Raw genomic sequence first — 15,463 nt, forward strand, 5'->3', positions numbered from 1 at the left:
ATCAGAATGGAGAGGACTTCTTTCTTGTATACTTCCCCTGTGCTTATGTGTGAGAAGGCATTCCCTGATGTCATTATTTTTATTTTCACATTAAAATGCAAATTTTTTGTCTGAATTTTACTGCTGCCAGTTTTTATGTTACTCTTTTTAATTTTTTTCCTCTGTTTCTCTGCTGTAACAATATAGTCTCATGTGATTGTTTGACAAGTGTCAATCCAGTTACATTTAATTTAGATCTTCTAGAGCAGTTTCACACAGCTCCTGTATTTATTTCATGCTAAGTATTGACCTACAGTCAACTAGAGGTGGTTCCTTTCTGATAAAAGCTTTCCCATGTTGGCATTATTTCAATAAGTAGTTTTAATATAATTTGAATTAGTTTTTGTCTGAAGTAAATGAAAAAGCCACCACAAATTTTTCTGAAACATAGGGAGATAGGAATGATTTAGGGCCACGTTATCTGCTCTATTTAAATGTCTATAGTTTGCAATAAAATATTTTTAGTATATAATTTTTTTCTTTACAGTCTCTCTAAACATAAGAAGGATTACTGTGCAATCCCACCATATGCATTCCTGCTTGATGGATGTAATGTGATGTGATAGTGGAAGACCTTGCTGGAATAGCTGAGTATTTGAGGTATTGGACATGGTCTTCAGTTTTCTTGTTCTTTTTTATTTAGTGTTGGAGATTAAAAGGAGAGATGTTGGATATTTTAGCTCTTTGTGGATTACTGATTTTTGGGATTTGAATGAAAAGGAACTTTTGGGATGGAGAGGCTGTTGGTGCAGGCATTTACAGAAAAATGACCTTTGACTTGTTTGGTTTCCTCATAGATATTCAAAGAATGTTAGAGGCTGAGGGAAATTTGTCTAGGACTACACTACAAAGGTGGCTGCCATGTGGTTTTCTGCCATTTAGTGTCAGGAAAAATTGAGGCAAGGTAGGAGAGAAGTTGAAATTAGTAATTCTGCTTTTATTGCAGTTCATAGAAAGGATCTTATTCCCTTGGATATAGCAGAGAAGCCACGTTTGACAATCCACCCCTTCTGTTTCAGAGAATTTCTGAGATACAAAATGGTTGAAAAATTACTTGCTAAACAAGCAAGAAGATCTTAGAGCAGCAAAGCAACTTTCTGTCTCCCTGCTGAGTCCTAGTTCTTAACAACTTGGTGTGATGATTGTCATATTGATGTAATAATTGTTATTGAAGCTTAAGCTCAAGCACTACATTGAGTTGTTTAGGTTGGTATTTTGACTGAGTTTGAACAGAATACAGAATTGATGAGCTAAGAAACTCATGAACCAGCATAATGAACACCACTTAGGGAAAAATAAAAGGTGTGATTAAGACAGCTATGAATAGAAGAGAAAGAACACTGCCTCCCAGTCTGTTCCTTGGAAGTGATTTCCCCAGAGCAGAGAGGAAGAACATCAGCAGGGTGTGATCACTGTGCCCAAGGGCACAGCAGCCAGGTATTGTTGGAGTTTGTGAAATATCAGCTAAGCAGGTTGCAGAACCAAGGAAAGAAACCAGAGGCTACATTTTTATTATTTGGAGGAGTGGTGGTGGATAAAGGACAATCCCAAAAAGCACCCAGGTGGGGTTAGCACAATTGAACCAGTGATGTAGACCTCAGTGGATGGAAACACTCCCGTGAAGAGCAGTGTCTTTCCAAATCACTCAGTGCAGGTGGGTTTGCTAGTGCAGCTTGGCCAACAGACTGCTGCAAGGAAAACTCCAGGAAATATATTTCTGACCTGCTGTTCAAAATCTGTTACAGGTTCCACACACCTTCCTCTTGTGCCAGAAATACTCCAGGTGTATTGTTTTGACAGCTCTCAGGTTTCTGTCTCTCCACTTCCTGCTGATAAGCTGCTGTGTGGGTCACAGCAATCTCGTGTCCTCCCTGAGGCTGATAACAGCATGTACTTTATTAACTCAAACTCCTGGCACTTGTTCCCTTTTCCTACTTGTGTGTCAGGATGGGTTTTATAAGTTTTATTTCCTACAGCCTTAAAAAGCATTCCAAGTTTATCTTGCCTGCAGTCTCTGTGTGGCCTGAGGCTTGTGCTGCACTTCAGTGCTCAATGCTGCCTTCTTCCACTGGTATTTTCCCTCTTGATGCCAAATCACTTCTCTTACTTTGCCTAAGGCCATTTTCAGCCTGCCCTTGCCAGTGCCTACAGCCTGGTGCCAGACTGTGCTCCCAAGCACCAGGTGCAGGATCTGTTGCCAGCTCACACCCCAGAGGTGAAGGAGAGGTAACTCTGGAAATTTCTCCTTGCTGAGTCACTTCACTTGGCTTGCCAGGTTTGGAGTGGCATGTTGTGTGTCATGTCATCTGCATCTCTTTTGTGTCATGGGTGGTTTTTCTAGAGCTATGATTCCAGCCTGACATGGGATCATTTTTTTTGGTCAAATGGTCACAAGGCCTTCCCAGTGACTCCCCAGCCAACTCAGCCAGACTTTGAGATGTGATTCTGTTCCCAGAATGGTCATGGGGGCTGCACAGAGCCCAGCCCTCAGTTTTCTGGCAGAATTAAAAAAAGGTAAGGATTAAGAGTCTGAAGCATAAAGAAAAGCAGGGATGGTCAGCCTCTCTTGCAAAGTGGTCCATCTTCTAATTCTGCTACCACTTAATGTCCTATTGGGGTTTGTCTCAACATTTGCACTGGTGTTTTATTGACTGAGTGTTTCTATTAGACTTGACACCTATGTCAGAAATGGTGGATTCACCACCTTTTAACACAGAAATACTTCCATGCTATTGCCATCTCAGTGGGCTCTTGGCTAGGCAGAAAAGTTTTGGTCCCATTCACCTCTCAAAGAAAGGGGAGTTAAACTTGTGCAGCCCAGTGTTAAAGTTTAACAGCATCTGCTTCCCATCCTCATATCCCTTGTCACTGTAGTCCATGATTCATGGGGCTGCAGACTGAGAACTAATGGCACAGCATGAGTGAGGTCTGACCTTGGTATTCTCTATCAGCAGATCAAACACAGAAGAATTAAAAAACCCTCTAAAATCAAACAAGTACCTAAGTAGTTTTTTAGCTCATGGTCAAATATTGTGAATGCTGGATGTGCACCATGCCTCTCAGGAAACTCTGGTTGTGACTGTATTATTATTATCACTAATTACTAAGCTAGTTTGTTGCAACTAGATGTCTGTCTTCTAGATAACAGAATTCAATAAAAAGATTAATCTTTTCTCTGAGGTATATTAATTGACATGTAACTGCCAAAAACAAAATTACAAATTAGTCATTTAGTTGAGTATTTCAAGTAGAATATTGCTTGGGTATTTTTCCAGTCCAAAGACCCAATATCTTGATTAGATATTAACACTGCTCTCTCCTCATCACTGAGCCAGTTACGTAGTCAGAGAAGGATGTCAGGTTAATCAAGTGATAAATCTGTGGTGACTACTTCAACTGCCTGTTTGACCTTCATATGTCTGGAAATAGCTTCCAGCTCTATTTGCTCTACTACTTCCAGGGACTGAAGTGAGGCTCACCAGCCTCTAATTTTCCATCTCCTCTTCCTTCTTCCCATTCTTGAAGTTAGAAGTGACATTTGCTTTCTTCCTCTCCTCAAGAACCTTCCCCTGATTGCCATGACCTTTCAAAGGTTATCAAGTGTCCTCAAATTCCATCAACCAGATCCCTCAGCTCTTGTGAGTGCAACCCCTCAGGTTCCAGGGACTTGTCAATATTATTTAAATATTCCCTAACCTGATCCTTCTCAAGTTACAGGAAGTCTTCCTTGCCCTGAATCTTATGATGGTCTCAAGTGCCTGGGATTCCTAAAGGTAAATCCAGCCAGTGAAGACTGAGACAAAGAGGTGGCACTGTCAGCTGTCCTATGTGCTTTGTCACCAAGTGACCTGCCTTGGGCTCACCTTTTCCCTCGTCACCCTTTGGCTGTATATTTACCTTAAAAACCTTCATTATTCAACCTTCATATTCCTCTGTAAATTCAATTTCAGGTGGGCCTTGCCTTTTATAACAACATACCTGCATATTCTGACAGTATCTCTAAATTCCTCCTGGGACACCTGTCCCTTCTTCCACCTCTTGAACACTTTTTATGCTTAATTCATACCTGGAGATCCTTGTTCATCCATGCAGACCTGCTTCTACCTCTGCTTGATCTCTTCCTTGTTGGAAGGGACAGTTCTTGAGATCAGAGAAGGTGATCCTCAAAAATGGGTCAAAAATATTTGGAGGTTTCTTAAGAGCTTCATTATTTTTGATGGATGATCTAGCTAGGCAGTCAACTCAGCTGTTGTGAAGCAACATAAATAAAGGTTCACCAGAGCTTCCAGAATGCCTGCAGGAAGACAATGTGTTGGACTTGATTTTCAGACAGCAGTTAACTGTGTTAAATAGTCACACACAAGTGTTTTCCTTTCTCAAGAACAAACTCCACAAATCTTGGTTTTAGAGAAGAGGGTCTCACCTTTGGTTAGCAAGCTGCAGCTTTGCTGCAGTTTCTCCAAGACAATTCTGTTCACTCGGGCCATTGTTTGTGTGACTCTTTAACAGCCCTTTGTCCCACCCAGTTCTCACTCTGGGCATGTCAGAGTTCTGCAGCAGGAGGTGGTCACTAAATAAACCTGGGACACCCGACCACGGGTCAAGCAAGGCAGAGCCTGTTGGGACTGCACTCACTGTGACTCATGAAGTCACCATCCCTTCATTACTCAAATGCCATCTCTGGCCTTTCTTTCCCTGGTAACTCAATTCTCTCTTTGCACTGTAAACAAAAGCTCTTGTTAAACCCATGGGCGAGCTTTCAGAACTTATGCCAACAACAGCACAACACTGCTAGGAAAGGTCAAAGCTTCTACAGGATCTAAGTGCACTCACCTGTACCTCCTACAATCCCATATAGCTAAACAAGGACAGTCCTGTTTTCCCTAAAAATGGATCACTTCACACTGACATGCACTCTCACCTTGACTTCACCTCTTGCACTCCTGCAGAGAGCACAGCTGCCATGGTGCAAGTGGCCACAGGCTCAGCAGGACCCAGCTGGGTTCATTCCAAGCACCCTAATCCCTACACACACTTTTGGGGGAACTAATTGTTGAAACTCCCAACTGTGTTACATCCCTTTCCCTTTTGCTGTTCATCCTGACAATGTGATTCTCCTGAAAGAACAGAGCAAGTGCTCTGCAGCACTACCAAGAATCAGTTTGGGGGTGACATTCATCTTCTGGCAACTTCTATGCCCTGGGGGTGATTATCAGCTGGCACAACTCACAGATACAGAGGTGTAGGTCACTGGTCACTTTGAAAAAAAGGAAAGACAGGGTGAAGCTCAGAAGGACTCTGGGCACTCCAGGCACCATCTTGACTTGGAACAGTCTTCCTCCCCTCAGTCCCACAGCAGATTCATTTCTGTTCCCCAGCTCTTCTTCCTGCCTCATCTGAAATGTTTTATGGGTGCCCCTAAACAGAGCTTTGAAACTTTGCTACATGGTCCATCTCTGCCCAGTCCTGACCTTCTTCTGCCTTTTACCTGTTTCAAGAACCAGTCTGGGAACAAAGTGATACTTTATTGCTCTTTTCTTTGTTTTTCATTATTCTCCCTGTCTTCGACACTCCTCTGTATCCAAACCTTACCTTCTGCCACCATCGACCCACTCCAGCTCCCAAATCCATTCCCAGGCAGATAATATTCCCTCCCATCTTGATATATGTGCATGATTTATCATGCTTAAAGGAGAATTATTCTACCTGCAGCAGGCAAAGAGGTTTTCTTCTGGCTTGGCCCTTCTCCTTCTTGGCTGCTCTTTCCACTGTTCTGGAAAAGGACACTGAATTCTTTATGGGAGGCCTAAGCTCATTAAGCAGATACGGAGAGTCCATTGCCTTCATGAACACCAGGTAAATACATCAGAAAGGTCATGCTGACAGACTAGGGCTGGTATCCAGCTGCTGGAGACCTGAACAAACCAGCTCTTTCCAACAAGTGCCATCAATATTCCTTCTCATGTATGGGATACTGTGAGGTACAGAATGTTAAATACCATCTTCCTCTGTTAAATGCCACTTTGCTATTCTGTTCTGAAACTCCCCTGCTTTAAAATTGCGGCAAGTCTAGAATCATGTCCCTTAAGTCATCCAAGACCATCATTCTTCTCTGCTTGCAAGAAAATCACTTATTTTGGACATAGCTTTGCCAAGTAAGTTTTCAGAGGTACTTTTGTTGCTTCCAAGCTTATGTTCTGAGATGCACAGCTTGGGTCTGCTGTTGAGCTATTAGAAATGCTGCAATCAGTTCCTTCCTGGAAATGGAAGTTCTGAGCTTGTGTTCTCTGCCCTCAGGTAATCTGCTGTCTGTTGCATCATTCCAGGGAATGATGAGCATCTCCATTGTGTTTCTTTTTCTGTTGTCAATATCTCTTATTGAGGTGTTATTCCTATGAATCCTGTTGTTGGTTTCTCTGGAAGTGGTACCATTTGCTCTTCTGTCCTTCACCCTTCTTTTTGTGCAGTGAGTAATTTCTGTACATCACTGTGTAATTTACTTGGGATCACTTAATCCAAAGATGCCATTCAGAATTCGGTATTCCAACATACAAAGTGATTATCAGGTGTATGCAGTTTAACAGCATGCAGTTTAGACTTTTTAAAATGAAAAAAAAAAAAAAAGAATTGAAAAAAACCCAAAATAAATAATGTGTGATACTAAAAAAAAAAGGGGGGAAAAAATTCAAAAGCTGATTATTCTGTGAAAGAATTTCTGACCAATTCTAGTAATCCTGCTCAAATGGAACTTCAGTTTGTTCTTTCTGGAGAGAGTCCCACAGAACCTAAAATAGCCTTTCTGTTGAGTTTAAAACTCTTCATCACATTCTTCTCATGTGATCTTGATTACTTTTTTTACTCTGAGTAGCATAGGGAAAAGAGCACAGTGAATAAAGATGCTTTCAGATCTGTGCCAGGAATACATGAAGGAAGTAGAAAGTGTTTCTTTGATATATAACAGGAATTAGATGCAATTGTTTCACTCTTTTGAAAAAAGTATTTCCCTGCAGCAGATGCACAATGTTTGTTTACTTAGAAAATTTTGTTGTGTACATGTCAATACACAGTGTACTGCAGCAGCTGGAGTTACACTCAGTTTGTTTCTGCCTTCAGACCCTGCTGGGTTTTGTTCAATAGCTTACAGTACAGATTAAAAAGTGTACATAGCAGCTGTGCAGAAGGGCTTGGGGGTCCTATGGATAAGTCATGTGTGCAGCATCAGAATCCTTGCAGTGATGGAAGTGAAGGCTAGGCTGCACTAGCAGGACAATTACAGCCAGCAGACACAGGGAATGAATGATTGCTGCCCTCTACTCAGCACCTGTGAGAACACATCTGGAATTCTGTGCCACTCACACTATGAGAGATTGACAACTTGGTGGGAAAACATAAAATTTATTTCTGTTGGGAGTGCTACGTCATAGAAACTGGAAGTAGAAAAAATTGCTTGGGCTATCCCACAGTCCCTATTTTTACCTTGAAATTGAGTTACATTTCATTTAGAAGGTGCAGTGCAGGAAACAAATTAAGTTCATATGACCAGGAGCTAAAAAAATCCCCAGCATGTTCCTGCAGGAAGTATGTTCTTCCTTTGACGTGCTGAGTAACTCAGGCGCTTCAGTGCCATCTTTAGCCTCAAGGTACTTGTGCAGCAGCTACTTCTCAGCTCACGCAGATCGTCATGCCTCTCACCAGTTACTGTCCCCAGTCGCTGCTCATTGCGTTTTCTTTGCTGATTTCGCTTTACAGTTAGCCAGTGATAACAAATCTCATGACAACAGACATAAAGATTTATCAGATTTCCTTGAAAATAACTTCAGCCTCCTCATAGCTGATGTCCTCCCCGATCCCCAGAAGAATCCATCGGGACGGAAGCTGCGGCTGCAGGTTAGGACGCTGGAATGGCAGGCAGGGCAGCTGCCCGCGCCACGCTGCCGGTTCGGGGAGACGCTGGGCAGGCAGGAGTCGCCCCTGAGGCCCGTGAGGGGCAGCTCGCACCTTCTTCCCCTGGAGGGAAAAGGGGAACGGCGCAGGTGCTGACCCAGAGTCCTGTGTCCCGTCTGTCCTCCCCGTGCCCACAACGCGCCGCTGCTCTCGGCTTCTCCTTCAAGCATGAAGGGCTTCGAGGTCTGTCCGGGCCGGCGCTGCCCCAGCGCAAAGTGCAGGGGGCGGCGCCGGGGCTGCCCCTCACGGCGCTGCCCCTCACGGGCGGGCGGGCACGGCGGCTCTCCCCGCCCCCGGGGCAGCGGGAAGGGGCGGCCCCGCCGCCGCCCTCCCGCCCCCGTAACTCCCCGTTGTCCGGGCGGCCGGGAGGTAGCGGATCCTGCGGTCCGGGATGGAGGCGGCGGCGGCGGGACAGCCGCGCTCCCTGCTCAGAGCCCTGGCCGGGCCCCGGCCCCAGGAGCGCCCCGGCTGCTCCCCGGCCTCCTCCGCCAAGACCGAGGCGCGGGTGCTGGTCATCAACACGGGCGGCACCATCGGCATGGTGCAGGACGTCAAGGGTGAGGGGCCGGCGGGGGGTGCCGGGGTGGCCGCGGGGAGCGGGCCCGGCCGCGGGGCTGCGGCCGGCGCTGCCTGGGCACGGCGCGACCCCGGGCACCCGGCGCGGTGCGCGGTGCGGCATCGCTGCTGCGAGAGGCTGCCCCTAATCCCCGGCTCCCGTCAGCTGGCTCAGCCGGTGGCTCAGCTGATGGGCATCCTTGCGAGCGTCACAGCGGCAGCGGCGGCTTTTGGCAGGGGACAGCGTGTTTCCTGCAGCGTGCGTCCTTTCTGCCTTACCTCGCGCGCTGAAAATGAAACCAACGTAATCGCACTAGTCATGCCGCCTGTTCTTAGCCCTAAATGTGCCACTGTCACCGGCCACCCAGGGAGCGTGTGCCGGGCATTGCTGCTGAGAAGGGCGTGGGCCGCTGGAGCCGGTGGCCGTGCCGGGGATTTTCCAGCGGTGACCTGGCAGGCGCAGCGGGAGCGAGGGTGGCAGCTCCAGGTGCCAGGATGAGCCAGATCGGATGCAGTGTCAGTCGCCTGCCTTGGGACAGGTTTCTGCTGCTCTCACACCTGCTCTTGCCTTCCTTCATGAAGTTGCTGGAGAGTTTTGCCTTGCCCTACCCTACCGGAGGGGGAGGCTTTGATGAAAAGACCAGATATACCCAACTCTCCCAGCAGCTGGAAAATGTTTACATCCAAACCTGAACACTGAGATGCCTGCATTTTATCTGAAGGCTTCTTAGGTACCTGCAGGTATATGCTGTGCATTTTTAGGTGTCCCTAAATGTCAGCAGATAGGTGCCCAAGCTCACCTGACCCTCCACAGGCCCCCAGTCCAGCAGCTGGTTAGAGCTGCACCCCTCAGTCATCACTCAGTAGACACAGATCCCAAAGGGCACTGAAACATCAACCCGTTAATGTGTCTGGGGAAAAAATGGTTTCTGTCAAGTCTGACTTGCTGAAGGGCTTGCCAGAGTTGAATTAAAGGGAAACAAGGTAACATAAGGCGTTAGAGTGAGAGAGAAACAGTCCAGTTTTGATGAGTATTTATTTAGTTTCTTTCCTCCTTTACTTGGAAGACAGTGAAGCATCCCAGGGCTTCCACAGTATGGGTCTGTCTAGATTCTGGCTACTTGTGGTCTCTACTACAGAGTTTTTTGCCCCTGCTTGAAATGCTCTCTCTGCTTCTTTTTTTGTAGGATTAAAACACTTGGGGCTCCACCTTGGAGCTTCCTAGGCTTGATTTTTTTTCAAATATATGTCCTTTCTTCTCGGGATACAGTGATTGCCTGATCCTTATTATTGCAGTAAAGATACTATAAGGTGATCTTTGTTTTTTATGGCTGTCATCTTTGTTTTTAATCTGTCAAAGTTGTAAAAAAAATGCTGTGTGCTGACTTGCCTTTCTCAGTTTGCATTGTTTATACTAAAACAATTTCCTACTTTTATTGCCTCAGCTTTCTAAATGCCTTTTTTAAGCAAATAAATTACAATCACGTGTCTCATTCTTTTATGAATGAATTATAACCCCTTCTCATCTTGTATGTTGTTTTCTTTCTCTTTTGCTTAACAATTGTCAATCATTAAAGCATGTGCAAACAATCTAGCAGTTATGATCCAATGATGCTGACTTGCTGCATCCTGGGAGGGGTTTTGGCCTGCCTTTCATACCCACATCTAGCTGCAGAGCAGCCAGAGTACCTCTTTCAGAATATTTGGCAGTCTTTAGTGTTCAGACAGAAGCTAGTGAAAGGGCATGGGAAAGGCAGCATGCTTCAAGGGAAGATACAATAGATGCTCATTTCTTTTATCAGTGGATGGAAAGTGCCTGTTTACAACCCTTCCTAGAACTACAAATATTTGCTTCAAGAGTGGTGAAGAGACGTAGCACATCTGGCAACTCCAGCATGTCTTGGAAATTCTTGTTGGAATTTCTGCACACCTATGTTACCTGTGCAGGAGTCATTTTCAGAGGATGAATAGTCTGTTTCAGTTTATGTGACTTGGATGACAACCAGACTCAGGTGCAGACTCTTCCAGTATTTATGTTTTTGCTGTCAAGCCACTCCAGTGCATTTTTAAAGTTTCTTACTCCTACTTATTTCCTCCTACATTTGTTTCTTTTGGCTCATCAGTAGCTCACTTCAGAAAGAACCTTATTGCACTCCAGAGTGAGGTTACTGTGATAGTGATCTTTCCATCAAGTTTGTGCTGGTGCCTTCAGGTAGATCTTTTCCTTGGGTGTGTGGGATAGCTCTCCTTCCTAGCTTTTACCTGTAATAAGGGGAAAAAAAACCCCAACAAATCAACAAGTAGAACTAAGAAAATTACCCTTAGAAAGATTACCTATCTTGGAATAGTCTACTTAGGTATCTTAGTTATTTATGTGTCTTTTTTAGGCACATGAGATTGCCAAAGGACTGGTTGCTGTAGTCCAAACCTTTTTCTGTTTAAAATCTGTGTACTTCACTTCTGTAAGCTCCAAGCAATTAATATTTTTGCTCCCTGTTCTCTGCAGCAGCACAGGTTGTAGGATATCTTGTTTGGCAGGTAGCTGTAACTGAGTTATCTATAGCACCAGAGTGAAAAGCAGAGTCCTGGACTGTAGGTGAGACAGAACCATGATTGTCCTCCTTGCCTGTTTGCCATTCTGTCTTTGTCCACCTGCTATGTGATGCTAGGGCTGGCCAGCTAACAAGGAACAGGACAGAAGTTGATGAGAGCTATTTGGACAAGTCACACAGCCTGCCTCTTCTCTGCAGGGGTGAAGTTGCTTCAAATACTTGGTCAACAAGCTTGGCTCACAAAAGCTGTTTTCCATGCATAATAAAGTAGAAGTGTTCTTAAAACCGTTGCACTTGAGTTCCCCCTGTTTGCTACTTGGAGCTGTAAAGCAGAAATCACTGCTGGAAGTGGATGCATGTGAGGGGCTGTCTGGGTTGTAAATGGGTCATCTTGGATACATCTGCAGAATGCCTTAAAAAAAAAGGTTTACATTCAGTGCAAGCTATTACAGAAAAATCCTGACAGATTTGTGATTAAGAGATGAGGAACTACTGTTTATAGAGAAGGGATTAAAGAATGTTAATGTACATTAGCTCTCCAGTTCCTGTGGCAAATACAAAAAATAAACAGTCTAATCCATTGTCAATATTCAGGGCAAGATGAACGCTGGACAAACAGAAGAATAATCAGAAAACACCCAGGAAATGCTTGAAACTGAGCTGCATTTCTGAGCCAAAATGACTCAATGCCCAAGCACGGCAGAAGTGGCCATTTGTGACTAAGCTAGGAACATCCTTAATAGGAAAAGCAGGGATTATAGCTGAATGAATGAAATATCCAAGGCTTGAAAGTCTTTTAAGTATATTTTGTAAAAGAAAGTATTCTGGCAGTAATCCAAACAAATCCACTCAAATGCTGTTGCTGTCCTGTGAGGAAGTTGGCTATGAAGAGGCGTCCTTGATTTAAGGCAAGCCAGGAGGGAGAGCAGGGAGTTCTTAAGGATTTTTCCATCAGCTTGGAAAGTAAATGGAAAAAGCTAGAAATACTATTGAAAATATTCTCCGTGTTTTGAACATTTGAAATAAATCTTGGTGTTTGAAGATGAACCAAAAATAATTAGAGGTGCTAGCTTGGATGAGAATCATGTTTATATAAACAGAACTAGGAAATAGGAGAGAATTCCCTGACCTCAAATTAGAAATAACTAGAACTGAAAGAAGTAGAACAATGAGATAATAGTTTGTTTGCCATGTGAAAGGTGCCTTTCTAGCTAACAGAGAGCAACATGCAGATTCCCTTTGAAATACCTTTTGAAAAACCAGAGCACCTGCAGGTCCACCAAACACTAAAAGTGTTCTTAAGCTAGTGTAAATAGCAGCTGTTTTAGGACCCCTGCCACAGACAGACCCTATCATGGGCAGGGAGAAGGAGAGCAGGGTTTGAGATGCATCCACACTTTCACCTTTTTCTATCCAAGGGTCTATGCACCTGTTTACCTTTTGCCAGTTCAGATGTTCAGTCCTAAACCTGCTAGTGGAAAGTATATGTCACAACTTCATAGTACAGAACAATGCTGGGTGCTTTTTAAGTCTACTACTACTAAGTAGTAATAGTAGTAATAATTAATGGCAAATGTGAAAGAGAATGGTAGCTTTCTGCTAGTTGCAAAAATTGGCTTCCTGTCCTTGCTTCTGATAAGTATTTGCAGACAAGCTACAATGAAAGATAGGTAAAAGCATAAATGTTTGATGTGGAAGAAATTTTAAACATTATTTCTCTTAAAAAAAGGATTTGTCTGTTTAAAGTCAAGAAGAGAATAGCTACATGAATAATTATTAGTTTGGGTTTTTTTTATTATTATTTTAAACTGGTACTAGTTTAATTTGGAAGGATAGGCAAACTGCTGTGTAACTTGTCTTCTTCCCTCCTTACCATGCCACTCGCTTCCTTCCATGGCTGCTCCTTTATTTACTTCCTTTATTCTCTGTTTTTAAGGGCTTGCTCCTGAGGCCAATAAATTAGTAAACAGCTTGAGAACGATGCCCATGCTGCACGATGAGACGTATGCCCGGGAAACTAAACTGAGCAACTCCCACGAGTTCCCAGAGAACACCTTGGTACTCCCGTAAGTACAGAAGGGTTAGGGATATCTTGTTAGTTTTCAGGTAATTACATCTCTAGACATTTGACATGAAGAATCTATAATGAGATTAGCAAAAATGCTTGTATTTGCTTAAAAGAAAAAGGTTCATCATGTTTGACGTGATAGAAAATATGTGTTTGGATTTATTTGCAATGAAGTGCCTTAGAACTGCCTGAGAAATAGCTTTTAAATTAGGCAACAAGTAACCTAGGCAGTCTATTCCTGGATTTTTTTTTTTTTTTTTGTATATTAATTTGCTGCTGTGCAAACATACAAGTATTCTATATAATCGAAGAAAACTGTATATACAGTTCCATGTGAATTATCTTCAGCATATGTCTGAAAAAGTAGCATGTAATTAATGCATCTGTGAATAGGCCTCATGCTTTAATTCTGCAGGCCTTCTGTTTTTAAAAGCCCTAAAAGGTGATTGTTTTTCCCAAATTTATGCAACATTATGATAATAAGCAATGGGCTTATAATTAATCTGCATTGCTTCTTAACTGTTGGGCAATGATTAATAAGCTTATATGTTTTATTTAGAGGGCAGTATGCTAATTTGAAATATTCCCTAGCTGTGATGAATGACTGTACCCCTGTAAATGTGCTAACTTTGCACAAAGGATGATTTTACACAGTTGTTTAAAAATAAATGGGACCAAAGCTGATTCTCTATGCATATTCAGTAATCTTTAAGGAGAAAACCAGGATATTCAAAGAAAATGAAAGGTTTATGATTTCTTTTTTTTTTACTTTGTATTCAGGTCTCTCTATAAAGCTTTTTAAAGTAACCACTTAAAAGGCAGATAGCAGGAGAATGAGTAAAGGAAAAATCTAATGGATGCCTGGTACAGTATTATTTATATGAATACACAGTTTGCTTTAAATATGATGCTTACACTAAGAAAAATGGAGCTCCATTATGACACAGTGCTTGAATAACTTTTAAATACTTAAGGGATTAGAAACATAACAAAATTACACTAATATACCCATATGAGTCCTAAATATACTTATCCTGGCACATCCTTCCATGAAAACCAGAAAAGCTTAAAATAATCATTCATATAAAATAAAACCTGGGGTTTAAAAACTAATCTTGTTTTGTTTTTCTGGCACTGCTGAATGCTGTTTCTGGAGGTTAGTTGTGGCAATTTGCCATCCTGTCTTGTGTGCTAGCCAAGTGATATTTTAACTAGATGGTTGAGAAATATCGTGAGTTCCTGAAGGGAGAAAATTTTGTGAACTTTGTATATTGGTGTGTAACGTCAATAGAAGAGAAATGAGATGAATTTTTGGAGAGAGGCATCAGAAGCTGAAGACAGGGCTGGCTTCTAGTACATTCTCAGGAGATGTTTCTTCTCATAGATTTTCAGCTGACTTCTAAAGTTATTCTTAGCATGTGTAAATGAGATATTCAGCAAGGCAGTTTTTCATGTGAAGTCTTCTTAGGTACAGGATGTCAGTTTAAACACATTGTTTAAGTGCTCTCTCTGCTGTATGCAACAGTCTTAGAGGCTTCACGGGGGAATGACTCTGCACATTTTATTAGAAGTCTCAAGTGACTTGAAAAAGGGAAATACTGCACCCAACTTCAAAAAGCATAGAAAGGAAGACCATGGGAGCCACTGACTTGTCAGCCTCCCCTCTGTGCATGGCAAAGTCATGAAACAGAACTTTCTAGAAGCTCTGCTAAGGCGCATGGACAACAGGAAGGTGATTTCAGCTAGCACAGCTTTACCTGGACTTCTGTAAAACTTTTGATGTGGTCCCTTACAATATCCTTCTCTCTAAATTGGAGAGAGATGGATTTGATGGGTGGACTGTTCAGTGGATGAAGAATTGATTGGATGGTTACAGCCAGAAAGTGGTGGTCAATGGCTCAGTCTTGGACATCAGTGACAAGTGGTCTCTCTCAGGGGTCTGTACTGGGGCCAGTGTTACTTAATATGTCTATTAATGACATGGATGGAGGGATGGAGGGAAGCCTCAGCAAACTTGTAGGTGACACCATGCTGAGTGTTGCTGTTGACACATCTGAAGGTTGGGATGCCATCCAGAGGAACCTGGATAAGCTCAAGAACTGGGTCCATGTGAATCTCATGAGGTTTAACAAGACCCAGTGCTGGTGCTGCACCTGGGTCAGGGCAACCCTGGTACCTTGTCTGGGCTGGGGATGAAGAGATTGAGAGCAGCCCTGCCCAGAAGGATGTGGGGGTCCTGTTGGATGAGAGGCTGGACATGACCCAGCAATGTGCATTCACAGCCCAGAAACCACCTGTGTCTGCC

At 43.3% G+C, this 15,463-nt stretch overlaps 1 protein-coding gene across 3 annotated transcripts in view; it reads left to right on the forward strand.

The window, feature by feature from the left end:
- Positions 1–7,432: 7,432 nt before the first annotated feature.
- The window catches only part of ASPG (asparaginase), a 44,540-nt gene continuing 36,509 nt past the window's right edge, over positions 7,433–15,463 (forward strand). The window contains exons 1-2 of one of the 3 annotated variants that reach the window (XR_013774626.1): positions 7,433–8,540; positions 13,027–13,156. Coding sequence is in view for 2 of the 3 variants with exons in the window: in XM_079308915.1 (XP_079165041.1) it covers positions 8,375–8,540; positions 13,027–13,156 (296 nt within the window). In the remaining variant the exon portion in view is untranslated. The remainder of the gene's footprint in view (positions 8,541–13,026; positions 13,157–15,463) is intronic. The other 2 variants (XM_079308915.1, XM_079308914.1) reach the window with 2 other exon arrangements.

Source organism: Erithacus rubecula (genome assembly GCF_903797595.1).
Source record: "Erithacus rubecula genome assembly, chromosome: 6".
Classification (NCBI taxonomy): domain Eukaryota; kingdom Metazoa; phylum Chordata; class Aves; order Passeriformes; family Muscicapidae; genus Erithacus; species Erithacus rubecula.